The 26,534-nt window shown below is 50.8% G+C and overlaps 1 protein-coding gene across 1 annotated transcript in view; it reads left to right on the top strand.

Annotated features, from left to right (window-relative positions):
• The first annotated feature begins 10,259 nt into the window (after window positions 1-10,259).
• Window positions 10,260-26,534, top strand: part of Fam83f (family with sequence similarity 83 member F) — a 29,951-nt gene continuing 13,676 nt past the window's right edge. The window contains exon 1 of the mRNA XM_027933850.2: window positions 10,260-10,751. Within this exon, the coding sequence (XP_027789651.2) occupies window positions 10,260-10,751 (492 nt within the window). The remainder of the gene's footprint in view (window positions 10,752-26,534) is intronic.

Raw genomic sequence — 26,534 nt, 5'->3', positions numbered from 1 at the left:
CAGTTCTAAGCCTTGGCCACTTCTGCTCCCTCCCCACCTCCATACAGACTTGGCAAACAGGGTGATGTCTGAATGTGGCTGGAGACACTAGAATTGTTGGGGAACATTCTCCACCCCCACTGGACAGTGAGCTGCCCCATGGTTGGGGAAAGAAGGAGGAATTCATACCTTGTGCATAGGGAGTGAGAAACACTGGGCTGTCACCTTGACTTCTCAGTGATATCATTCTTAGCTGCCCACTGTGCTCTGGTGCATTCTAGAACCTTTCAGACTAGAGAGAAAGCCCCAATCTTGAGCTGTGTGCCTGGCGTCTGTCTCCCCTTCTTTCTAATCATTCACTTTCTCCTTCAGGTGATAACAGAAAAGGCACAGCTTTGAGTCAGATTGACCTGGCCCCAGTACAGACTGTGCAGCTTACGCTGTGAGCCTAGGCAAGTTACTTGACCTCTCTGAGCTGATCCAGATAACTGCGGATAATAGCACTGAGTTGTCACAAGAAAAAAAAAATTATGGGAAACACTTGGTAAGGGGCCTAACAAGTGGCAGGTGTGACACAATGGTTTGCATTCCTCCTTTTTATTTCTATGGCCCAGGCCAAGCAACAAGGCATGAAAGAGAAGGAACCTCAGTCCTTCTCTGAGGCTTCTGTTCAGTCCTTCTCTGAACCTCCAGGAAGGTTTTGACTTTCCTGGCCCTTGCACAAGTCCCGCTTCTCCTGGTCAGCACTCACATGGATGTTTACACACACACAAAACCTACCTTCCATTTTGGCAGAAATATCCCTGCCACCCTGTGCTGTATCACCCCCAGCAAGGGGTGTTTCTGCAGAGGTCTCCTTCCCTCTATACGTGCCTGTTCTGTATTCTGCCCTCCTCCAGGTAATCTCCCTGCACCTATCAAACTTCTAATTTGCTGATGTAGTAAGTCAAACCTGGGAGAACCCCCTTCTTTCCCTTACCCGCCCTCTTCCCAATAGGTCCTGCTCTGTAACATCAGCCTGCAAGGGACAAAGGGGTCAGGGTGTGACAAAGAGTGTTTGCTCAGCCAAACTTGAGTCACACCCTTGGCTCTTCTGTGAGACCCATCTGTGCACTTCCTGGTAAAATCCAGTTTTACCAAAGAACCTTGCCAGTGCATTTAGCCAGAAGCCCTACCCTAGATATCTGTTGGTCCTCCTGCCTGGTGGGTGTTCCTCATCCTCCACCATCCTCCAGGGGGCCAGTCTTCACAAAAGTCCTATTAGGTTGGTTAGGCCTGAATGCCCCTCACCCTTCATGTTTGCTCAGGAAGATTTTCATCCACACACACACACACACACACACACACACACACACTGCTCCTTGGCCATAAATCCCCACTGGTCCTTGCTATATTTGGCCTTGAGCCCAATCTCTCTCCCCCAGCTGCAGGACCCCACTGCAGTGATCCCTGGACCTATCTCAATGGCCCTGAATAAGCCTTCCTCATCAGGCTTTAAGGAAAGTCATTGAGCAATTTTTTCCATAACAATTGGAAAGAAAAGGAATTGTCCTTGAAGAGAGAGTGTCAGGCTGGGCTATGGTGTCCTAGGGCCCACAGGATATCAGCTCTCCTGGTTGCTTCCTTGGGGGGCCTCTATTACTTTATAGAACATCCCACCCAGATCAGGAACTTCCTTTTTTAAATATATATTTTTAGTTGTTGATAGACCTTTATTTTATTTCTTTACATGTGGTGCTGAGAACTGAACCCAGTGCCTCACACATGCCAGGCAAGGGTGCTACCACGGAGCCCCAGCCCCAACCCCAGGAGCTTTCATTATTGGAAAACGTCCCTTGCCATCGAAGCTCAGGGCTCAAGTTGCCTCCTGCAGATGGGGCTGGTGGAGGCCGTCACCTGGGCCACCCTCAACCCCTGACCCTTGCCCTGCAGGTTCCTTCTTTGGTGACAGTGTTCATGCAGGTCCCTCCACCTAGAGATCCTCTCTCTATTCACCTCTGATCATATCCTACCAGGTCTTCAAGGCCAGAGCAACCCCACCTCCTGCACACAGTGTCTTGATTCCATCCTCTGCCTAGAGCCACCTCCCTGTGGCACTTCCTCTGGCATGTGCTCTGCTGGCCTTGCCCTAGAGTGGTGGGTGCACCCAGGGCCTCTGCCCTGTGACCTCAAGGCCCCAAGGACACAGATGAGCAGATACTGAGAAAACTATAATTCCAGCCCAGGGCCCTTGGTTGGGGTCCACAAATGTTCCTGGTTCTGACAGTGATCAGGAGGGGGCACTTCATGACCAGCCGTGAGGGCCGGGCCAGTTCTGAGCTGCCTACACAGCCCACTGCTGCTTGCTCCAGGGCTCCCTATGCCTGTGCTTCTGCCTGGAGGAGGGTGAGAGGCCCTGTCCCTCTCAGAGGACTCGCTCCTAACCCAGCTGATCTCAGACCTTCGGCTGTCTCAGACCCTCTTTCTGTGTCGTCGTCGTCAGAGTCTGCCCTGGGCTCTCCCTGCCCCTGTCCACACTGTGATCTAGCCAGGTACATCCACCTAAAGAGCCATCTTTACTGCATTTGCCATGAATATTACATTTATTCACTTATTTACTCCAACTGCCGACGGGGTTCAATCTCACCCTGCAATTCCAGGTTGCAAGAACTCCCGTAAGGCGACTCATAGTTCTGACTTTCTCCTTCCCCGTCATTCTCCCACCCCTGAAACACACACGTGTGTGTACATGTTCTGACATATGCACACGTGTCATGCCTTTTTACACAGACATATGTGACATAAGTATTGTTTTAATCAGCTTTTGCATCATGGTGACCAAAATGACCAACAAGAATAATTCAGAAGAGGAAAAGTTTATTTGGGGCTTCAAGTTTCAGAGGTCTCAGTCCATAGAGAGCTGACTCCATTGCTCTTGGCCCAAGGTGAGATATCATGAGGGAAGAGCCCAGGGGAGGAAAGCTGCTCTGCTCACAGCAGGATCAGGAAGCAGCGGGTAGGGAAGGGGCCGGAGGGAAGATGTACCCTTCCAGGGCTCACCCCCAGTGACCCTCCTCCTCCAGCCACACCCACCTGCCTCCAGTTACCACCCAGTCAGTCCATTCAAACTAAGATGGACTGATTAAGTTATGGCTATTATGATCTAATCATTTACCTCTGAATATCCCTTCAGTAATAGAAGTTTTGGGGGACACTTCATTTGCAAACCATAACACATATGCATACACCATGACCCGAAGGTTGGTGTACTCTGCATTTGCCATGAGTATTACATTTATTCACTTATTTACTTATTCATTCACTCATTCTTCCATCGACATCCCCAGGTCTGCTTTAGAGATGGGCATGATGTTCCTGCTCCTCCACCATCTAATTAGAACTTTCTTTCCTCCAGATCTCTAAGCCCTTGAAAGCCTGGCTCAGGTCCACCTTACTGGAAAAACCCTCCCAGTTTCTCAGGCCTCTAGCAGCTCTTCCTGCTCTTAAGTTTCTCTAACAGTGCTCTCTAAAGGAACTTCCTACAAAAATGCACGTTTGAGGCTGGCACTAGCCATGCTTGGCCACTGAGCACTTCAGATGTGGCTAGTGAGACTGGGGAACTGAATATTTACTTTTATTTAATTTTACCTTCAAGCGCTATGTGTGGCCATATCAACTCTGTCGGAGAGTTCTATTGTATGATTCATCTGACCCTTGGATCCCATGGACTTGTAGCAAGAGGACCTATGTTGGAATTCTTAGCTGTGTGACCCTGGCTGGGTTGCTAACTCTCTCTGAGCCTTAGCTTTACCCCTTATATCACATGTGGGTTGTAATACATAATATGAAAATGAAGTGATTGAAAGTATCGGAAACCCCTATAACATCTGATGCATGCAGATGGCATACACTAAAAAGACACTGATCCTTATACCCTTCTTAGGCAAGGAACAACGTAAGTCGAGTTTGGTGAGTCTTGAGAGGGACTAAACTCTGGTTGGAGGCCTTGGGTTGTCTTAGTCCATCTTCATCTTTAGGAATTCTCTCCTGATATTGAACCAGCAGAAAGAGTCTGAGCAAGAGGCACAAAGGACCATAGGATAGAGCTCAAGCTAATGGCCAGCCACTTCTTTAGTGATGAGCTCTTGTTTCAGGTCAACGCCCAGCAGGGGCACATGATGGACAAGCAACCCAGGTGAGTGGCCTCCAGGTAGGAGAAGTGCCTAGCACCTGGCTTCTTCCTAGGCAGCTTCATCAAAATCTGTCCCTTCCTGATCCTGGTCCCCCTTCCCCATCAGCTAGAGTAAGGGCCTCCTTTGTCTGTGTCTGCAGGACATGGGTGGATGCTGAAATCCTCTTCAACATTACAGATGAGCAAAAATGTGCACTATGAATCCTACACCCCCCACACACACACACACCCCTACACACAGTCGGGTTACCGCTGTATCCAGGTTCCTGTTCTTAGGTTCATACTCTGTGACCAGGAAAGAGAGAAAATGCTAACTGGTTTTAAGAAGAAATTCCTGGTCAGTTTGAAGTAAAGCCATGGTGACAGAGGGGGTACTGGGGTGAAAGTCTAGTGGTTAGGGTATAAAAATCAGGGAAAACCACGACAAATATGACAGTCACCCCCTCAAGGAAATGATAAATGACCTAACTCACACTTGGAGGCCTAGGAAAGACTATGGAGGAGGTGACCACAGGCTGAAGACTGAAGGATTCAGAGGAGTCACTGGTGGATGGCAGAGAAGAGCATTTCCACAGCAGGAGGTCCAGCGAAGACAGGCCACGCCAAGGAAGGGCAGGGAGACGAGATGGAAGAAGCAAGCATAGCATGTTGGATCCAAGATGGCCTCAAGGTGTTTGGGCTTTCCTCTGAGATAATGGGCCTTGGAAAAGTTTTATGCAGGAAAATGATGCAGTTCTATTTGCCTTTTAGAAGGGATTGGACTGGGGAAGACTCCAGTCAGGGACACCTTGTTATAAGACTCTTGTAACAATTCAGGGTAGAGGTAGTGGGGAAGGAGCATTCAACCAAGTCCATCTCTCCCATTCAGGCAAGATGGCGGAGGGGAGAGGACTGTGTCATTCTGGAGGTGGGAAACCCAAATGGAACAGCGGAAGGGGCAGTTGGTTTCCTTTTGGAACAAGTTGTGTTGAAGGCGCCTCTGGCAAGGAGAGGTGCTCTGCTCTCTCAGCAGGGAGCTGGAGACACTGGTATGGAGGTGAGGGGGGCTTTCTGGGGTTGAAACGGAAGTTCAGGAGTCATCCAAGCATAGGAAGTTGGCCCAGGAAGCAGTGAAGCGTAAAACACAGGAAAGGCCAAGAATGGACCCTGAGGGACACCAACGCGTAAAGATGGATGAAGGCGACAGAGTGGCAGAGGGGGTGAAAAATCCACTGTGTCAGAGAAAGCAGAGCGGCCACAAGGGTCAGGGACCATAGAACAAAGGCCTCTGTCTGGAAGGTCCGGAGGCAGGAAATGCCCACCACATAATTAGAGCTCAATAAGGAGTCACCAAATGAATACACAAAAGCCCCAAGTAAGTTGCAAACCGGCAGGTGCCAGGCCTCTGTGTATGTGTTTCCTGGGACAGTCGGGTGGCCCCGAGAAGGCTGCTCTGGACTTGCTGGGTCCGAGATGCTGGGCCTCTCCGGCCAGGTGCAACCTCTTACCCTCTCTGAGAACAGGAGCAAGAAAAATTTTTTACCGCAGTGTGAGAGAGCCCCCAAAGTTTCATAACAGGCACTCGTGACAAATGGTTACAGAAGGGGGAAAAAGTCACCCCTGGAAACTTATCTAAGAATATATCATGAGGTGGGCTATTTTGGGACTCAAATTATACAGGAAGGCCTAGGAAAATAGACGTGTGCGGGGATGAACACAGCCACAATTAATGCTAACTATAAGGTGTCATATCTTCACCGAACACTCAGCCTGCAGTGTGCACAGCAGAGGGTGAGAGGAAGGTGAATTAGAGCCAAGTGCCCTGGCGGTGTCCTCGAAGGAAGGAAGAAGGAGGAGAAAGGGGAGCCTGAGGGGACTTACCAGAGCAGGCAGGAGTTCTCAGAAGGTGGCAGTCACCTTGGGCAAGGTGGCCTCTGAGGTTGGAAAGGCAACCTCCAGACTGTGGGGAACTCCAGACTCAGAATCAAGGGACCAGTAGAGGATCAGTGGCTTTCACAGGGTGTCACCACCTCAAGGAGTGTCCCTGGGCCCAGATTAAGCTCAATTACCAAACTTAATCTGTAGGGCCTGGCCTAAAAGAAATCAGTTTCCACCTCTGGTCAGGTTCTTAAAATATCGCAATAGTAATGCATGGAATTTGTCTGGGGTTGGCAGGGGTAGGGGGTGGGGTAGGGTAGAGGGAGTGGGCCAGGCTGCGTATCAGGCTGTCAGCAGACAACCCTGAACATACATCTCACCCACTGACCTCAGTTGACTCCTTCGTAACACTTCACAATAATCTCTTCCACAATCTCCTTTAACAGATGGGGACTCACAGAGAGACCAGGTCCAATAAGATAATTGTACATTAAATGCCTCTTTGAACTATAACCTCTGTGAATGTCACGGTGCCACTTATTACCTTGCCTTATGAAGATTGCTGTTTCGTTTTGTTTTTCCGGGTTGGGGATGGAACCCAGGACCTCACACATGCCAGGGCAAGCACCCTGCCACTGAGCCACATGCCCCACCCTTTGCTATATTTGACTTCCAGCTAAACTAAGGGAATCACCAGGGCAGCTAACTATTATGTCTCTTTTCTTCTCAGTGGCAAGCATGTTATCTTTCACCTCTCAAAAGTGTCGATTGAAAAAGTAAGTCATTGGTATGTAAATGTGAATGTGACAAAAAAAAAAAAAAAAGACCACCGTGAGTTTCCTATGAGATCTGGGAAAGATCTTTTCCAATGTGAATTGTTTCTAAAATATTCTACCCTGCCACTAGCCTTCTACCCAAAACCATGTCACATAACGTTTGTGCTCCTTGAGAGCAAAAGTCATGTTTTAATCATTCGAGTTCAATGTAAGCTCCAAGTGGACCCCTAGTACCCAGAGCAGGTCCTTGTGCTAAGTAAGGCTCAATAAGGTTTGGTAAATTTTTGGATGAATGACTTCTCACCCTTAACACCATGCTAGACACATGGCAAATGTTTATTGAATGCGTAGGTTGTTAAACAAGGTAAATATTTTCTCTTTCTACTACCCCTTTCTAACATTCTTGATTAAGACAATGCAGCAAGGTGAGTAGGTTGACAGACTCTGGGGTCAGATGGTCTGGGTTTGAATTCTGTCTCTTCTACTTACTAGCTGGGTCACCAAGAGTGAGCTACCAAACCTATTTGTGCTTCAGTTTTTTTACCTGTAAAATGAGGGTAACAATTTTTCTAATAGGATTCTACAATTCATTTAAATTATAAACTATGTTGTGTTTGGTACACAGTAATTGCCACTATTTTTTGTTTGTTTGTTTGCTTGTTTTATGGTCTCTGAATCTTCAGTGGCTCTCCTGTAGCTACAGAATAAGATCTAAAGTCAAGGTCCCCACAGCTGGGCCCCAATGTCCCTCTCTTTTTAGTTTCAATTTCCTACATTTCAACACTCTTTATGGGTGGCTACCTGTGCCAGACTTTTTGCAAAGTGGTACATATCCAGCAACGGGTTTCCCCTTCTTAAAGAATCCCATGAGGTAGAACTTATTACTGCCCGCATTTCTCTGACAATGAAACCAAGTCCCCATCTGGAGAAATAATGCTCCTAGGGACAAACACTAATTCTGGGAAAGCTGGGTCCATTCCAGGACATACACAACAGAAGTCCGTGCTCTTATTTGCCAGCTCTGATATCCTTGCCATGCCAAGCTCAGTCTGTAGGTCAACACTCCCAGCACAGCCTGGGGATTGGCAGAAATGCAGAATCCCAGGCCTGGTAGCCGTCTTCTGAATCAGAAGCTGCATTTTAACCTGTGGCCATAAGGCATGGGAGGCACAGGCTCTAAACCACTTTAATAAGTCAGACCCAAATAATAATTAAATCAAATGCACGATTTCATCTAACCCCCGCAACAATCTAGGACATCAAGAGAGGTCAGCACCATTATCCCATTTTACAGATGAGGACACTAAGGCTCTGAAAGGGGTGGTAACTTGAACTGAACCCACATGTGCCTGGCACCAGCATGATGCTCTGACCACACCCAGTCTAACTCCCTCTCCCCACCTTCAATTCTTCTTCTTTTAGACTCAGAGCCCTTTCCTACTGGGTGAAGCCCATCTTATCCACATCCTACTGGGCAGATAAGTGGCTTTTTTCTTCATATTCTCCACAGATCCCTGAACATATAACTTCCTCTTGGCCCTAATTCATCGTTTTCTTTAAGAAATATGTACTGAGCACCAACCGTGTGCCAGGCATATAGTAGGCACTGAGTAAATGTTTGTTGAGCCAGTTTGCTTCCCAAGCATTTGACTGTTGTTTATTAAAGTATTTCCATCACTCTTACTATCCACCTTTGCTTTGTTTTCCCTGTCTGTCCCTCCCATTGATCTAAGTGCCTCTGTGTCCCCAGAACACAAAGTCTGGCATCTTGTAGGGCCTCAAATTATTAGAAAACAAATTAAGTGCTTTCCCATCTAAAGATGGAATTTGCCTATAGTACTTAACAATAGAGTATCATAAGCCTTCTAATTCCCAAGAGTGGCAAAGGACAGATGGGGTGACAGGCACCATGTACTGCTCACTACCCCCAGTCTTTGGGCTGGCACAGGGTATCAGAACTAGGGGGGCTGGGGTTGTGGCACAGCGGTAGAGCACGTGCCTAGCATGTGCGAGGCCCTGGATTTGATCCTCAGAACTACATAATATAAATAAAATAAATATTTTTTTTTTTTTTTAAAAAGAACTGACTATGGTCACAAAACTTACAGATGTTTGAAAATCTAACCCTCATTTTTCTAGACCATCAAAGGAAGGCCTCGAAATGGTAACTGACTTCTTCACAACCTCTGGAAAGTAAAAAGGGCAGGGAGATTACACGGTAGGAGAAAGATCTCCCAGACAGCCACAGTCCCCAGGGCTCTGCCTCTCCTGGGCAAAGCACTTGTTTCTAGGCCTCAATTTCCTCTTTTGTGAAATGAAGGGGTTGGACTAGTTTCTAAAGCTCCTTCCAGCTCTTAAGATGCTGTGCTGTAAAATGAGAGAAATGTGAACCTTTAGTTGCTATGATCTGAAAATATTTTGAATGTGGAGAATCAAATTGTACAGAGCACAAGAACAAAATAATACGTTAATGACTAAGAAGATTGTATTTAATCCAATGAGAAACAGCAGAGCTGCTACTGGTGGTGGTGGTGGTGGTGTGTGTGTATGTGTGTGTGTGTGTGTGTGTGAGAGAGAGAAGGGGGGGGGGGAGACACTCTATGTGTGGCTTCCTTCCTTAAGCTCAAACATACATTTTGCATCACTAATATAGTAATCAGGCCTCTGGCTGCCTATCTTGCCCAAACACACACAGAAACACGTGTGCACACCACTTCAAATTAAAATGGACAAATTCCACTGCTGCTGCTTACATCCTTTTACGTCCTTTCTGTTTGGGTGGGTCTCTTTTTTTTTTTTTTTAATTTTTATTTTTTGTAGCGAAGGTGTGGGACTGAAAGCCCCGGGAGGTCTCTGATCTCAGAACTGGGACACGTGGGCGGGTAACTATGAATTCATTAGCATTTTGCTTTCCCTCACCACCGCCACCCTCGCTCCCCGCAGCGCAGCCGTCGCAATTCCGTCCAGCAGCGGGGCCCCAAGACCCTTAACTCCGAGGGGTCAGATCAGCGGCCCTAAAGGCGTTCTGGCCAGAACACGTGCTCTGGGCCCGACCTGGACCAAAAGTGAGCGCGCACCTGCCGCGCGTTTGCGGGGGCTGGCTATCGGAAGGGGTCGGCCACGGGAGGCAGACGTGGGCCAAAGGCTGCACGTGGGTCTAAGGCTGCAAGTTTCTTTCCATTCTGGGCCCCCAACCAGGGCCGAGCCCTCCACCCGGGCGGACCGCCCCGGGAGCGCGTCCCAGGAAAGCCCCGAGGGCCTGGCGAGCCCGGCGGGGGCGGTGGGCGCGGCGGCCCCGCCCCGCCCGACGGCCGCGCCCTCGCTGTGGCCCTCGCGGATTGGCCTGCTCGCGGCCGAGGGGCGGGCCGAGGCGACCAGGCGGCCAGGTGAGGCGCCCCGCCCCGCCCCTCGGAGGCTCCAGGTGAGGCTGTGGGACCTCCGCGCCCGGGCAGGGGCCGGCCCGGGGCCGGGGCGCCATGGCCGATTCCCAGCTGAGCTGCCTGGACGAGGCGCACGTGAACCCGAAGGTGACCGAGGCTCAGGCCGGCTTCTACTACTGCGAGCGGCGGCGGGCCGCGCTGGAGGCGCTGCTGGGCCGCGGCGAGCAGGCCTACCGCGAGCGGCTCAAGAAGGAGCGGCTGCGGGACTTCCTCTCCAGCCAGGAGCGCCAGGCCCTGTGCACCGCCTGGAGCCCCTACGAGGACGTGGCCGCCGCAGCCCCCGCCGTCCGCGGCAAGAGCAAGAGCAAGGCCAATGTCCCAGCGAAGGTCCCGGCCGAACCATGCGAGTCCCTGGCCTACTGGCCGGACCGCTCCGACACCGAGGTGCCCCCCCTGGACCTGGGCTGGACCGACGCTGGCTTCTACCGCAGCATGAGCCGCGTCACTCTCTTCACCCATCCCCCCAAGGAGGAGAAGGCGCCCCACCTCAAGCAGGTGGTCAGGCAGATGATCCAACAGGCCCAGAAGGTAGGCAGGGCTCCGCTGCCCACATCAGTGGTACCCCCACTCCCAGCCTCTTGGACCAGGCCTCATCTCCGAGACGGGACCCCATACAGGCCACCCTGACCACCCTCTGGAAAAGGGTCCCCAACCCGCCTTCACCTCCTGAGGCTGTGGTAAGGGCTCTAGAAGGGGTAAATATGAAAGTGCTAGACGGAAGTTGGTCACCGCTGGCACAGTGTCCAGAGGCTCTGACTTTTTGTGCCCTGCCCTAGGGCATAGCCCAGGAGAGGGGGGCTGTGAACCCCTGCAGTAATGGGCCACTCAGGGGTTTTCATCAAAATCTGGGCACTGTCCAAGGATTTGCAAAACTTATCCCTGGACATTTTCTCATTTGATCTTCACAACAGCCCCATGAAGTGGGTAGTAGTGACGCCCCCCACCCCAACTCCTCTTAGGAGGCCCCCAACCAGACAAAGCTGACCTGACACCCTCACACCTTCTCTGGGCCCAGTACTGAAGCTCCAGCAGCCTGGAATGAAGGAGGGAAGCTATTTGTATCACCCTATGTGGCCTGGCATGGTGCTGGGCACTAGGTCAAGGCAGGTGCTAGACTCTGCAGTTCAGGAAGAAGTTCTTTCTTGGCCCACTTGCTTTGCTTGGGTGTTGAAGAGAGATCCTTCTAGGTGGTGAGGCCAGTAGGTTGTGGGAAGCAGCCCACCGGGGATAACTTTAATCTTTCCTCTGTGCCCTTGTGCAGGACTACGTAGGTAGTTTCCAGGTAAACGGTAAGATGTTCCATTAATGAACTTCAAATAAATAACAAATATCACAACTATTGCATGGGACATACTGGTACTGAAAAGTTGTTTGTTCTTTACCTGAAATTAAAACTTAGGGACATCCTATATTTTCATGTAATCTGGCTCCCCTCCACTGAGATTTGTTAAGAAACACCAGCAGCCTTTTGATGCCTAGTTCAGAATATACAATAGAAGTGGTTTGAGTTCACCATTCCAATTCACCTGCAAGAGTGCGATTGGTGTCCCATGTCCCCTAGAAACCAGAGCTTCCCCTGGGGCTCCTCTGCCTGGGAAGGGTGATCCATGTAGGGGCTAGATGGGTTGTAAGAGGAAGGGTTAACTTTTCCGTGTCCCAATTTTCACCCTCTCTCTATAAGCAATTGTTCCTCATGTGAATGAGCTTTCTTTGTATGTAGCATTTTGCAGAAGAAAAAGGCAAGAGAGAACATGAGTGGGGTGGGGTGGGAATTGGGGGGTGGTGCTGGGCAGTAGGCTCAGCTAAGAGTCAGGGGTCACATCTCATGATATGTACTAATGAGCTTCAGTTTATTTAGCCTTATGTGCCAGCCACTGTCCTAATGACTTATCAGCATTTTCTCTTGCTTTTTTTTCACAACCGCTGGTCAAAACAGGTATTTTCCTAATTTTTAAGGAAAAGGAAATCCGGATCAGCACAGGACAGCACAGTTACTTGCTTGAGGTAACATAACTAGTAAATGCCTAGGCCAGGATCCAAACACCAAAGCCCTGGCTCTTAGCCTCTGCACTACCCTGTCCCACAGTCTGAAATTACAGTTCCATGGGATGAAGCAAGGAGTCTGAATGGAGCTAGCCTGGTCACAGTCTGCTGGGGGAGAGATTGTATACCCTGGTTACAAGAAGAGAGAGATAAGGTCCCTGGTCACTGGGGCTTCTTGTCCCCTGTGGGATGTTGGGGCTCTTCTGTGGAGTTTTCTTAACTCTTTAAATATTTAGCTACAGAAACTTCAACAGTTGTGAACCAATCCTATGTGTACAGATTTAACCAATAATTGTTTCCTGGGCCAGGCTTTGGCCATAAAGAAGATCCAGGCTGCGACCTTTGCCCTCCATAAGTTTAATGCTGAAGTTCTGCTGGAAGGACGAGGGGTTTTGAGGCTGAATGTGCATTCTGGGAATGCCCCCCGAGGGAGGGGAGATAGAGTTGGGAAAAAAGAGAAATTGGGGTATTTATCTCATAAGAGACTCCCGAAAAGCAGAAGGTTGATTGGCAAGAGTGGCAAGAGAAAAGAGCTGTTGCGGTGGGGCTGAGAACTGAGTGGGTCTGGTGTAGGGTCCTTCATCTGGGTCCCACGTAGGTGTCTACCCCTGGAAGCAGCAGCTTCTGGCCCTGTGCCCACCCAACTTCAGGCCCTCTGGGCCCCCACCCCTAATCACTGTCTCTCATGTCTGTTCAGCACTCTGCTTCATGGGGGAGGAAAATGAGGCACAGAGAAGGAACGGCATTTGCCCAAAGGCCACGTGACTGGCCAGAGAAAGACCTAGAGCCCTAAAGGCTGTGCACCCCAGCTTGTCCAACTGGCAAGTCACTTTCCGTGGCTATTACATTAAATCCTTCCTCCTCCCTATTCTCCCTGAGGGAGGGAATTTCCTTTGTTTCCAGAGAGTCTGGCAGCTGAGGCCTGGGGCTGGGCTGGGTAGACTGCAAGCTGGTTTTTGTGTAGAGACGCAGGTAGCCACTGAGAGGAGGCAGAAGGGCCAGAAGGGCCAGTGTGTCAGAGAGACTTGCTTCTATTTCATTTAATCCTCAATAAATGAATAAGTTGCAGTCGCTTTTTGTTCCCAAATGACAACCAGGAAATTACGACTCAAAGGGAGTTGCTGTGACTTGCCCACACTCACAAACCAGCCTGTGTGATTGGTCCTCAGGGATATGGAGGGAGAAGCCTAATTAGGGGACACTTTGAAAACATGATAGGGGATGGGAGAGAAGGAGCTGGGTGGCAGACAGGCCCCATACCTGTGGATAAGAGGGAGACCTTTGAGGAGGTTGGTCTAAACTAACTGCTCTCTGGGCCACTGCAGATGACTGAGAGCCCTTCCCAAGCCGAGCTGGGTAACCAGCACCCCCCAGAGAGCCGCTTATTTTAGTGTCATTGAACGATGTCCTTTGCTTAAACTGCAGAGAGAAAGAGTACCTTTAGGGACCCAGAAATGAGCCTCTGAACTAAGCTGTGCTAACAGAGGAGATCAGGGCAAGTCTCTGGTACTTGGGTGGCTTGGGTCATTGTAACTGCTAGGGAGTACTTTCTGGCATGATCGAGTGTGGACTGGGAAGCTCTTGGTTCTTGATTACAAAGCCAGAGTAGGAGGAACAAACAATGTCATCGTGCTGGGCTGGCAATTTGGAGGGTGTGTGCATCTGTTTGGTTCCTGGACAAAGGTCCGGAGGTCTGCTATGCGCTAGGCATACATTAGTAGCAAAAAGACACATAAAGTACACCTCTACTCTTAGGTCATCTAATAGTTTGCTAATTCATCACTATAATTTATGACAAATGCTGGAGAGAAGGTGTGGCAGGAGGGGCAGGGCACTAGCCCAGCCCCCAACCCAGGTTAGAGAAGGCCTTTGGATGCTGAGGGCCTGTTTACCTGCATGTCTGAGCACAGCAGAAAGGATGAGATGTCAGTGAGCCATCTGCCTGTCCTTTCTCGGGGCTCCCTTATGAGTCACATCCCCGGCCTTTTGTTACATTTAATTTTGAGACAGGGTCTCACTAAATTTCTTAGGGCCTCACTAAGTTGCTAATGCTGGCTTTGAACTTGCTAACCTCCTGCCTCAGCCTCCCGAGCCACTGGGATTATAGGTGTGCACCACGGCGCGGGGCCAGAGGCTTCCATTTTTGAGTCTGCTTGGGTGGGTTTAGAGACTATTGCCTTATGCTTCAAGAATAGTAGAAAACTTACCAGCCCTCACCTCAAAGATTATTCCTTGACTCCTGCATTCCTGGGTCCCGCCCCAAACCCACCAGCTACCCAGTCTTCTGAGTTTCCCACAAATGGCGCAGTTCCCGTAGTGCTTCAATCACTGTGTAAGGCAGTGTGTTGTCTTTGTTTCACAGAGAGGCTCTCTGAGGTCCACAAGGACAAGGTGACATCTTTAGACCAAGGACAAGAAGTTTACACAGCCTTCCCAGGTCCTTGGTCAGGATTTCCAGGGATCCAACAAAGATTGTAAGCACAGCCGGGGAGAGGGAGGCCGCTGGGACAGGTAGCTGCCTTTTCATTCCTGTCATAGGTAGTGGAACAGCTCCATGGGGAAAAGGGGTGGGTACCCAGCCAACCCCACCTCTGTCAATGGGCTTGTCCTTCCTCCTTCAAGTCTTGGCTGAGAGGCCACCTCTTTCTTGGCACTTTATCAAATCCAGAAGTTGTACAAGGGTTGTTTTGGGAGAGCTCCTGTTATCCTCCTGGGTTGGGAGCCTTTCAGAGCAGAGAGTGTCTTACTCCTTTTGGTCACCTTAGGGCTATGATGATACCCTGATTGTCACGGGTGGTCAATATCCCACTTAAATTGAAAACGGTCTCCTCTTGACCACCAGTCCCTTTGGAGAAGCAAGTGTCTGGAGATTTCCCTGCTGAGTTGCCCATCCCCCGGGGACTCCTTTAGTCTCCATTGTAACAAGTTGTCTGGCAGCAAAGGAAAGGATGCTCTAAATTGGTTGGGAGAGGGTGTGGGGGATCAGGGATCTGGAGAAGCTCTCCAGAGTAGGTGGCAGGGGCAGTGAAGGCAGCAACCTTGTTAGAGACCTGGGTAGCTGTTGGGAGGAAGCCGGGAACGGCTGCGATCCAGGTGCCCAGGGCACGTGGCAAAGTACTGGTCTTACCAGTTCACACCACCAAGAAACCCAGCTTTGGCCAGGTACAGTGGTGCTTGCTAAATCCCAGCAGCTTGGAAGCCTAAGGAGGCAGGAGGATCACAAGTTTGAGGCCACTTAATGAGACCCTGCCTCAAAATGAAAAATAAAAAAGGCTGGGTTCAATCCCCAGTACCAAAAGAAAAAAATCAAAATTCAAACCCCAGGCGGAAGTGGCCTTTGTCCTAAGTAGAACCCACTGTCTCCCGTGAACCTCCATGGACACTTCCCTCATCCAGCTACATGCAGCAAATGATACGGAGCTCTCTATACCAGATTCTGCACTGTGCTGGGCGTTGACATACAGGGACGAAGCAGATGTCCCCCCAAAACAATATATAGTTTATTTGTAATATGCATATTATAAATAGTACATGTATTGTGTGTGTGTGTGTGTGTGTGTGTGTGTTTGGTTTTAGTGGGGATTGAACCAACGGGCACTTTAGCACTGGGTGCATCCCCAGTCCTTTTCATTTTCTATTTTGAGACAGGATCTCACTAAGTTGCTGAGGCTGGTCTTGAACTATCCTCCTGCCTCAGCCTCCTGAGTTGCTGGGATTGCAGGCTTGTGCCATCATGCCTGGCTACATATATGATTTTTTAAAAAATCTTACTTTTTTATGAAATCTGAGTCAGACAGACAATACGCTCTCTAGGACCTGACCACCTGTTTGACAGCTGGCTGCAGTTCTTTCTCCTAATACCTCCGACCTCCCTCCTTTCCGCCTTTTCCCTACTTCCATCTGCCTTCCAGCTTTGGAGCTTCCTCTTAAACGCTGATTTTAATGCACAGAGTAAAGGAGGCACATCAGGGAGGCCCAGGGGCCAAAGGCCGCACACATGTCCCTCCTCCCAACTCTTCTGCCGTTCCACCAGTGGCCATTTCACACAGTTTCGTTTCCAAGGCCCGAGGCAGTTCCAGAGTCTTTGTCCCATGGAAGCGGGTGGATAATTGTCCAGCGGCAGCTCCAGCTCCAGGGAATAAACGCTTCACAGCCCTTCCGGGGTCCTGCCCGAGCCTGCCCAGGCATCCCTGGCAATCCTGGGGTGCTGTGGCTATGGGGTTCTGCATCTCTCTCTGTCAGTCACTGATTTCGGGTGTTGGAATTCCAGAGCAATGGAGACCCAGCTTTCTTTAGGTCAAGGACCGAGGACAGGCTCTGAAGTTGAAAGGTCTTGGTGTCTGTCCTGATCTGGCCATTTGATAGCTGTGTTCTTTGGGGAAAGTCACTTCCCTCTGTAAGTCTCCTGACCTGCAAAATGGAGGAGGCAGTGTCTAGGTTTCTGGATGGTTTCAGAAAGGGAGAGACTGTGAGAACTGAGAATATGAGGAAGCATCACGTCAGTGTTCATCTGGAAAGTAAGTGCCACGTTCCCCCACTGGATTTGCTCCCAGGAAGCTGGGGTGCCCCACCCAGGAGGTGAGAGTCAGGAGAGTCGGGGCTGGCCGGCCGGCAGTTGCATTTCCTGTTTCCTCCTTAGAGGGCCACCTGTCTCCCTTCTCTCCCACTAGTCTGTTGGTTTTGATTTGGATTTTGGTGAAGACAGCTGTCCTCCCGCCTCCACCCTGCTTGTGAAGCCTGTGGGATCCAAATCCTCAGTCCAGGGTCTCTGGATCTGCCATGGCAGGGAAGAATAAGACAAGAGGAGCAGAGGTTCCCTGTTCCTGAACCAGGGGTCCTTTGAGCATGTTCCCCAGAAGGGCCTGGCTGGCAGCACAGGCTCAGCCAAAGAACCCCAGGGCACCTAGGACAGTGTCCCCAGCCTCTCTGATGCTGACACCTAGAGCTTCATCAGGAGACGAGACCCCTGCAGACCCGAGGGTGGAGGTGGGGTGCCTGTGGGCTTGGGCAGTATTTCCCTCTTTGAAGAAGAGGGAGGAGAACTCTGGCTCCTCTGAAATCTTATACTTCGGATCCCTGAAACTCTGAAGATGGGTGTTTCCCTGAGAGTTTGGACATAGGAGATGGGGCCTCAGTAAACTTCTTCATGACCTTCACTTGGTTTCATGGTAGCAAAGCCAGGTCTGTTGGGCAGAAGTCTCAGAAGGCCCCCGCCACTGCCAAGACCCCGGGGTCCTCATCTTGTTCCGGCTGATGTCTCCTGGCTCACTGGGTAATCTGGTACAAATCCTTTGACGTCCATTTCGGCATCTATAAAATGGGGATAATGTTTGCTGCCTTGTTTATGTTCACAAGATTGTGGTGAGAATCTGTGAGACTGTGAGGAAGCACTTTGATGCAGGTGAATAATGTCTGCAGGCAAAAGGGGATTCTCTTAAGAAGGGTCACCGCTGTGGAGAGATGAGATAGACACCGCACGTGGTATTTCCTCTAATTAATCCAAATCCCCAGCACCTTGCAGGGGAAGTGGTATTCCCCTGAGGCTCAGGGAAAACAGAGAGTTACGGAGCACTGAGAAGCTGGATGGGATTCCACCCAGGTCCGAGGTCAAGGCCATGTCCTTCTACCACAAATGCAGGTTACCCTTGGGGAATGCCTCAAAATCTTCCAGAAACATTCAAAGTATATTCACCACCAGGCCCTGGGAGGCTCACAGACTGGCCCTAGAGACAGACAAGTGTCGGACTGTCAGCTCCTCTGGTCTGGGCCTGGTGGGACAGAGGAGTCTTTCTGCAGGCAACATTGGGGCACATGACACAGGGGTACTGATCATGGATAGCTAATGGGGACCTATATTGTCCTCTTCATGGCCACTCTCTGGCCCCCTGGAACTTGCACCCCTCCCTGACAGCTGAGGCCTTGAGGAGATTCCCAGCCCACCTCCCCTCTGGGCCCTGGCTCAGTGTCCTCACCTTGGCCAGGGGCCAGCTCCGCCTCCCTTTTCTTAGAGTGTACAAAGCAGAGCCTGTTCTGAGGCCGGCTTCCAATCTGAGCGGGGAGGGAGAAAGCCTGGCAGAGAACAAATGTGCACGGGCTGGTCCTGGCTGACCGCCCTCCCCTGTTCTTGGCACTGTCTGAGCCTCCCCCCAGGGGCTGAGTCACCCTAGCCATCCCTGTCCCTCCCCAAACCCCCAGGGACCATGAGCAGTCAGCCTGAGCTGGAGCTGTTGCTTTCTCCAGTTTTCTTTTTCCTTCTCTGAAGCCCATGAAGTCTGTGGACTTGTTAGTGATCCCAGACTCCCAGCCCTGGGGACAGCCTGTGGCTGTTCTAATGATTAGTCTCTCTGGCCCCGGTTTCTGATGATCAGTAAGCTCATCCCGGGCACAGCTTGTACACAGGTCGTCACTTGGTTGTGCCCTTCACAGTACTGCCTGCGCACACAGGACGCTCCAGGGACATGTTCTTTTTGTTTTGTTTTAGCAGAGTCAGGAGACGGTGAGGCAGAGGCAGGGACCAGGGCTCTTTTCTTTTCAGAAGAGGACAATATAGGTCCCCATGAGCTATCCATTGCCTGGCAATTCCCCACATTTGCATATTTACTCAACATGTTTTACTGAGAATCTACTATGTGTCAGAATACCAGAAATTTACAGATGAATAAAATGTGAAGCCTGCCTTAAGTGTAGTGGGTGAGACAAGAAGAAAACACATTTCAGTTCAGTCCTGGTCATGGTGGTGGGGTGTTGATAGCTCTTATTTACCAGCGTGCCAACCCTTTTATTTATTTACTTGCAGTCTTGAGAATCCAGCGCAGGGCCTTGTGCATGTTAGGCAAGCACACTACCACCAAACTATACCACTAACCCTACCGAGCTTTTAGAATATATTGTTTCATTAACAACAGTCCAACAACTTTCCATTTTACAGATGAGAAAACTAAGGGTCAGAGAGGATAAGCTCACACTGCTGGCAATTAGTGGAGCTAAACGGGAACTGAGATGAGTCTTATTCCCAGGCATGTACACAAGCCTGAGAATCAGGCTGAGCAGAGCTCCAGGCCAGCAGAAGCTTCTTGGGAATTGATGACTGAATCAGCAACTTGTGACAAGGCATGGCGGGCAGAAGGCGGGCTGTGCAAGGCTGGAGGCCTGGGGCACGTGAGCTCACGCTGTTCCTATTGCCCAAATATCTCCACTCCTTCCCCAGCATCCTCCTCTGCACCTTCACCTTGCCTCTCTGGGGAGTCTTGCCAGGTAACCCCACGTGGCAATGGCCTCACGTTGCCCTTTCTGCTTCTCAGAACCTCCCAGGAAGCTGCGGGCTCTCGTTGTCCTGCTCTGATGGATCAGCCAGGAAACAGCACTGCAGGTGCTTCTTGAGGCCTGCCTTGCTCTGCCACGTGGCGCCTGGTGCTGGAGCTCAGGGCCATAACCCGAGCTGGAGGATGATTCTAAAACTCATTTGTGTATCTTCGTTGGATTTTTTTTTTTTAGCAGCTGATTTATCTTCCTAATTATGTTTGGCTTTAAGCTAATGTTGAAATGAGCTTACATTAGATAATTTTCACTAATTAACACCAACTTAGTGCTGGGGAAGTCATCCCAGAAGTGCACCGTGGGGCAGGGAAAAGCTGGACTAGGATCTTAAAAAGAATCACTGTGCTTACTCCCCTGTGGGTCCCTTATGGCTCATCACGCTGAATTAATTGACCTTGCTCACGTGGGTACATCTGTCCTCTTTCTCTCAAGAGCCAGCCTGGGTTTCCTATGTCTGTGACCCTTCATTCAACCTTGTCTCAGGGTAGAGGTGTCAAGAGCAACAGCCTCCTAGGGTCAGATCAGCAGGAAGTGAGTCCCATGGGTGCAGCAGGGAGAGATGCCCTGCAGGTTCAGGGATTGAGGGTTCCTGGAGAGGAAGCGGCCTGACTGGTCAGAATTGGGCTCCAGCCATCCCGATTGTAGCCAGGGAGCCTGGTGTTTAATGATGTCTAATTAGTGCACTTGAAACAATGTAACATGGCTACAGACAGCTGGGAGTCTCCGCTGACAAAGCGCAGATGTCTAGCTGGTAGGTTGGGGGCAGCCTGGCAACCACAGGGGGAACAGGACCCCATTAGAGCCGTGGTCTGGGATCTGGCTCTGCTTTTGGTGGAACAGAACTCAGGCCCAAACTGTGTCCTCAACTCCCCCAGGGAAGTCCTTGATTGTAGAGGTATTCTGTTCAGCACAGGCTGAGCTCTGTCCCCCATGTGGACAGATGGGGAGACTCCCCCACGTGCTCGACAGACATGCACCCAAGGGAGGATGCACCCAAGGGAGGGTGCACACTGCACTACGAACTGGGGACAGAGTGGTCCTGGGACAACCTCAGGACCCCAGAGGAAATAGAGCATTCTGATCCCCACAGGGACAAGGTGGTGACAGCATGGGCTGGGGTATGTTTGGAGGGTAGCATAATCTCTGTGGTGTAAGCTTGTGGTCAGGGAAGGGGGTGGAAGTGACCAGAAGGTCTTTAGCCAGAATGAGAGCCTAGGAAATGCTTCTGTAGGCAGTCTGGGGACACAGAGCATTCGGACAAAGAATGACACATTGAAGGTTGTGTTACAGAATCCATCTATGAGGCGGGAGAAGGGTCAGGAGGTGTAAGGTGGTATCCCATCCAATCCACACCGAGACATACTGTGTCCAGGCACCCCAAAGGAGGAAGAAGAGGGCAGGGCTCGGCCACCTGGGCAGGGACAACACAGCATTCTCTCTAGGAATAATTGAATTTTTCATCCTGACAGGAACCAGGAGGTAGCCTCATTTTATAGATGGAATTCAGAGAAGTTATGTGACTTGCCCAAGGCCTCACAGCCAGTATGGACCTTCTGATACTACAGTCTGTTCTGTCCTGACTGAAAGATGCTTTGGCACTGTGTGGATTTAGTGAACCTAGAGTCCAGGGGTGGAAGGAGGCTATGGTTGGTGTCGGGCAGACAGCGTTCTGAGGAGATCCCGCAGCAGAGCCCCTTCTTGGGTCAGGTGTGCAGACCCCATCTCTTGGGCTCTCCCCTCCTCTTTTACCCCAGGGTATCCAGTGGGAAAGTTGAAGTTTTGTTATTCACACCTGGTGGTTAAGCATGGGCAATGATTCAGTTGGCGCCCGTAGGAGGCCCTCATGACAGGTGTTCTATCCCCTCCCAGGTGAACTGGGTCCACCTCTAGCAGCTCTTGTTTTTGCACAGTGCCGTGTAGATGCCCAGCCGCGCTCAGCGCACAGTGGCACCTGGTGAGACTCTGCCGTGACTGGGCTTCCCTCCCCTCTGTTGGTTCACATTTTGACCCTTCTGGCAGTGCAGCACTGCCTGGCTTTAATCACGACTCCGGGCTGGGTCTGCCAAGCAAGTATTGGGCAAGAAACATCTCCACCTGGATGTCGGCTAGGCGAGCTCCCAGCCCCACGCTGCCGGTTCTCCATCCCTCCTTGGAAGCCAGGGCCCTCTTGCTCTGGATTCTGCCTCTGAGAGAAAGGTGTCTGCCATCACTCTCAACAGGCTAGCATGGTGCACCCTGCCTGCAGGGTTTCATTTAAAACTCAGAACAGGTGGGCTTGTGGCCTGCAATCTCACCAACTCTGGAGGCTGAGCCAGGAGGATGACAAGTTCCAGGCCAGCCTGGGCAACTGAGTGAGACCTTGTCTTAAAAATAAATAAGGGCTAGGGGTGTACTCCACGGTAAAGCACCCTTCAGTTCTATCCCTGTACTGCAGAATAAATGAACAAGCAAAATAAATAAACAGATTTAACTGAACTCAGAACAGCCCTGGGAAGCCCTCCTGGTTTTAAAATGAGGAGACCAGGGCTTAGGCTCTTCCAAAGCCACATGGCCAATATGCTTCTCTGCTTCCAGAACTCTGTGTTCATTTCCAAATAAACACTGTTCTTTACTCAAGGGTGATCCACTACCTGAATTCAATCCCCTGGCAGGGCTGGAGGATGGGTTAGTTAAAATGCACTTTGTTGGGCCTGATGAATCAGAATCTTTGAGGATGGGGCTCTGGAGACTGCATTTTGAACAAGGCCACCCCCACACCCACTCCCAGCTTTCAGGTGATTCTGCACAGGCTGGTCTGACAACCCCAACTGCAGCCCTGTACCCCTTGACCCCCTCTCTTGGGGGTTGTCAGAGGAGATTCCACAGAGATGTCTCAGTGGAGGCATGATGCTCCACAGTGGGAAGGAAAGGGCTGTCCATTGGGCCCAGGCAAATTAACTATCCTACCCCCACCCCTGTGCTGGACCAGTGGCCATTTTGGGTGGCTGCAGCTTGACTTGTTTACATAGCTGCTGCCTTTCCCTTGAGGGACCTTCAGTCTTAAGGTGTGGAGAGTTAGACAGGTTTCGAGTGAGCTTAGTGATCCTTCATAGTTTTACTACCTTTTCCTGGGATTTCATGATCTTATCTGAAACTCCTGACAGCCTTGGGATATAGGTAAGCAGGTCAGTCCTGGAAGGCAGAGGTCAGTCCAGGCTCACATGGTGATCCATGGGAAAGCCTCCCAAGCTCCTTTCCCTTCTGCCTCAGAAATGACCATCACCAGCATGCTGCTGAGGTCAGCATGCCTGTGGCCCCTTACTTTTTCACCCCATGGAGCTGGATGAAGAAGGAGTGGGTTTGGGATCCTGCAGACACCTGCAGCCACTCCCGCCCCACTTCAGCAGAGGTGGGGGCTGGGACTCTCCAGAGGCCATGTGTCTCAGTTTGCATCCTGGTTTTCTGTGCCCAGCAGTGGCCTCTGGTCCTAGCCAGAGTCAATCTGTCCCTAGAGCTTCTAATGTCCCCATGGTCTGGGGATGACAGCTTGGTAGTACAGAAAAGCCCAGACAGGTCATAAGCCCAGGCTTCATTTCCAGATCTCCAGGACCCAGCTGGGCGACTTTAACCTTGGGACTGAGCTAATTGCTGTCTGAGTTTCTTTCTGGCTCTGAGATTCTCCAGCTCTGGAATGTCTTTGAGTGTAGGGCCAAGTACAATGGCGCCCTGCATGTGGGCATGGCCAAGTAGCTCCGCTTCCTGGCCTTGTTCTTTGTCACTGGGAGGAGGGCACCTTTTTGTAGTTTGCACAAAGGCACTTGCTGTGTGGGCCTGTGGGGCCTGCCTCCGGGCCTGGTTTCCTTGGTAGGGAACTTCTCCCATGTTTTGTCCTCAGGCAGGGATGGCTGCTCCTTCAGGATCTTCAGTGGGCAGGGCAAAGGCCGAGCCACCAGCCCTTTGAGCTGTGCCCTTGGGGAAGATCTTCCACTCTGCCTTCTGGCAAAGCGCTCCAACCAGTAGCCTTGCTCTTGCTCGGCATCCTTTTCTCCCCTTCAGGCCAACACCCGTCATCAGTGAGAGAGGGAAGACCATCCGCTATCCCCACCCCAGCACGTGAAACAGCACCCCATTCCACGGTGGAGAACTGACCATGTCCAGCCCTGTGCTGAGGGTGAAGAGTTTGAAAGGAATTGGTGTCTGCCACCTAGGGGCCCTGGTCCTGGTAAAGGACAGAAATGCTGAGCAGACATTAGAGTGTCCAGGGGCTCTGGTACTTGCTGGTTAATATTATTGGGGAAAGAAATTTAGGAAATTCTAGGCTGAGTCTTGAAAGCTGCATGGATGTTTCGTGGGTATGGAAGGCACAGGAACAAAGGACTTGAAGTGGCCCCATACACACGGTTGGGGCAGGGGCACAAATCTCCCCCAGGAGACATTTTTGGGGGTCTTGCCTGAGAATGAATCTGCTGGTGTCTAGTGGGAGAGGCCAGGTATCCGCAGACAGCCTCTCACAACGCAGAGTGAGCCAGCTGCAACAGGGAAGGCCTGTGGCCAGATACCTGTGGGTCTTTCAGAGAGACTAGAAACACAGGTGAAGGGGACCTACGGTCCAAGGCGAGGCGGGGGAGGAGGGGGGAGGAGGGGGCCTATCCCGCAGGCACCTAATGTGCTGAGTCCTAGAGTTGGACCCCCTTGAGGGCTGTAGGACCTACTGGTTCATCCGCTTGTCTTGGGGGAATTTCTGGGGAGAGAAGGATTCAGAGGGCAGAGGTGGAGTAGGGGAGACCAGAAGTTCAGTCAGAAACAAGGAGCAGTACCCTGGGAACAGCCAGGAGTTGATGCAGAGGAGGTACAGGGAGGGAGCAGGACCTGCTAGACTTGGTGGCAGGTGGGATTTGGTCAGTAGGGAGGAGGAAGCTACTGGACTCAGGCTTCTGGCTCTGACAGATTTTGGAAGTGCCCGAAGGGCAGGTTGGGGGCCATGTCCCAACAGCTGTCAGCTCTGTGGGTGTGGACATCTGGCAGTGCCTTCTACAGTGTGGGTCACCCAAACACAGCAGGGCTGCAGGGCAAAGTGGAGTTGGCTTTGCTTTCTAATGGCAATTAAGGAGTTCAGAAGGAGGAGCTGCGGAGGGGGAGGGTAATTAAAGCTGAATGGCAGAGAGGGGGGCACTCCCTCCCAACCTCAGCCACCCAGGCAGAATATCAAACAAGGTGGTGAGCTAACGTAGTGCCCAGCAGAAGCCCTACAGCATCAGAGCCTCTGCCAGCCTGCCCCCGACAGCTTCTAAGAAAACGACTTCCAGCTTGAAGTAACCCCTCTCCCAGAGCTGCACTTTAGTAGGTAACTGGTGAAGGGTGAGGAGCCGGGGGGAGGGGGGATGATTTTCTCTGACAAAACCTGCTCCATCTACTTCTGAACCTGCGATATCCTGTTTTTAAAAACCTGATTTTCCATCTACAACGGGAGCCTTGAAGTGAGTCTTGGTGTGGAGAATCACGTGGGCACATTCAATGCAGAGGAACAGAGGAGCAGGGAGCTGATTTTTCTGGGCCTGGTACTGAGTAGCTAAATGTCAGACGGACCCTCAGAGATTAGAGTCCAGGGTAATTATCACTCCTCCACAATTAGGTGCAGGGGTCAGCAAACAATTGATTTTTTTTTTCTACTACAGATATTTCATTGTTTAACTAGCAGTGACACAGATGGCTGATTCTCTGTCGGGGTGTCACAGACTGAGCCTCCTCTAAGCCAGTCCTGGGAACTGTCACCTCTCACATCCCTAGGCTGACTTCCCTACTTACTTTTCCAATAACAAAACAAACTAAGAGTAGAAACCCAAGAAGCTCATCTGTGTATCCAGTCAGGGGGTTCTTGGTGACATGAGTCCACTAAGCTGGATGTTGTAAGAGTTTGGAAATGAAAGGACAGTGGACTCTGGCCCCAGACAGCACTGGGGATGAGATGAGATGCGGTCAGTGTCAGGCCCTGGGAGAAGAGGAACTAATGGGAGAAGAGGAACTCTCAGCACCATGCTGAACCCTCTACCATCCAACCCAACCCTGGAACCCACCCCAGGCCAGCCCAAACTGGGCCAGACCAACTGCAGGTCTTAATTGTGTGTTTGTTTTTTTTGATGGGTTGGCTTTTGGGGACCTCAAATACAAAGAGATGATTGTGTAGCTCAAGTTCAGGGTACTCTGCTGTCACCGACCGGTGGAAGGCCCCTCTCCTTCCCTCCATTCCTTTCTCCTGTGAGCAGCTACCCTTGCGTGTTCAGTGTATGTCCTTGGGCACTTCTGTATCCTTGAAAAGGCTGCAGTTTTATTTTAGTAGTGAAGAACTAATTTATACAGTCTTGGGCTATAGATCTCATTCTTTAATCATTCCAGTTGAACAGCCTATTTTGAAAAAGAACCATCCAGGTTATTGCACGTGGAACTAGCTCATGGCTTCAGTCTGTGGTAGAACATCCTGTCACATGCCTCACATTTTCCAGTCTTCTAGAGAAGGACATCTAAAGTGTTGCCAGCTCCTTGCTGTCCTAAAGAAACCTGCGGTTCCTGCTGCCTTGTAGACCTGTGCCAAGCTCCAAGAGATTCCTCCGGGTACGTGGGCCAGAGTGGTTTCCTGGCTTGTGGCTGTGTACTTACTTAAATCCAGTAAGTTCTGCCTGATCCCCAGACAACCGTGTCCCCATCAGTGAGTGGGGGTTCCTCTTTCCCCACATACCCATAGGTAGGAATACCCAACTTTCTAATTTTTAGTTAGTCTCACCATTGTGAAGCGCCCTCTCTCTCGTCAGAGTGTTTGGAGTTTTTCTGATGAAGAGCAAGATCTGCTCTTTATACACCTTTCCGCCCCTCAGGTGTCTCCTCCTGGGAAGTCACCTGTTCATAGCCTTTGCCACTTTTCTGATTAGTTTCCTTTTTTTTTTTGCTGGTTTATGGGGATCCCCTGTGCATCACAGA

The sequence above is a fragment of the Marmota flaviventris genome, chromosome 3 (genome assembly GCF_047511675.1).
Source record: "Marmota flaviventris isolate mMarFla1 chromosome 3, mMarFla1.hap1, whole genome shotgun sequence".
Classification (NCBI taxonomy): domain Eukaryota; kingdom Metazoa; phylum Chordata; class Mammalia; order Rodentia; family Sciuridae; genus Marmota; species Marmota flaviventris.
This window is presented reverse-complemented; position numbering and strand designations above follow the sequence as displayed.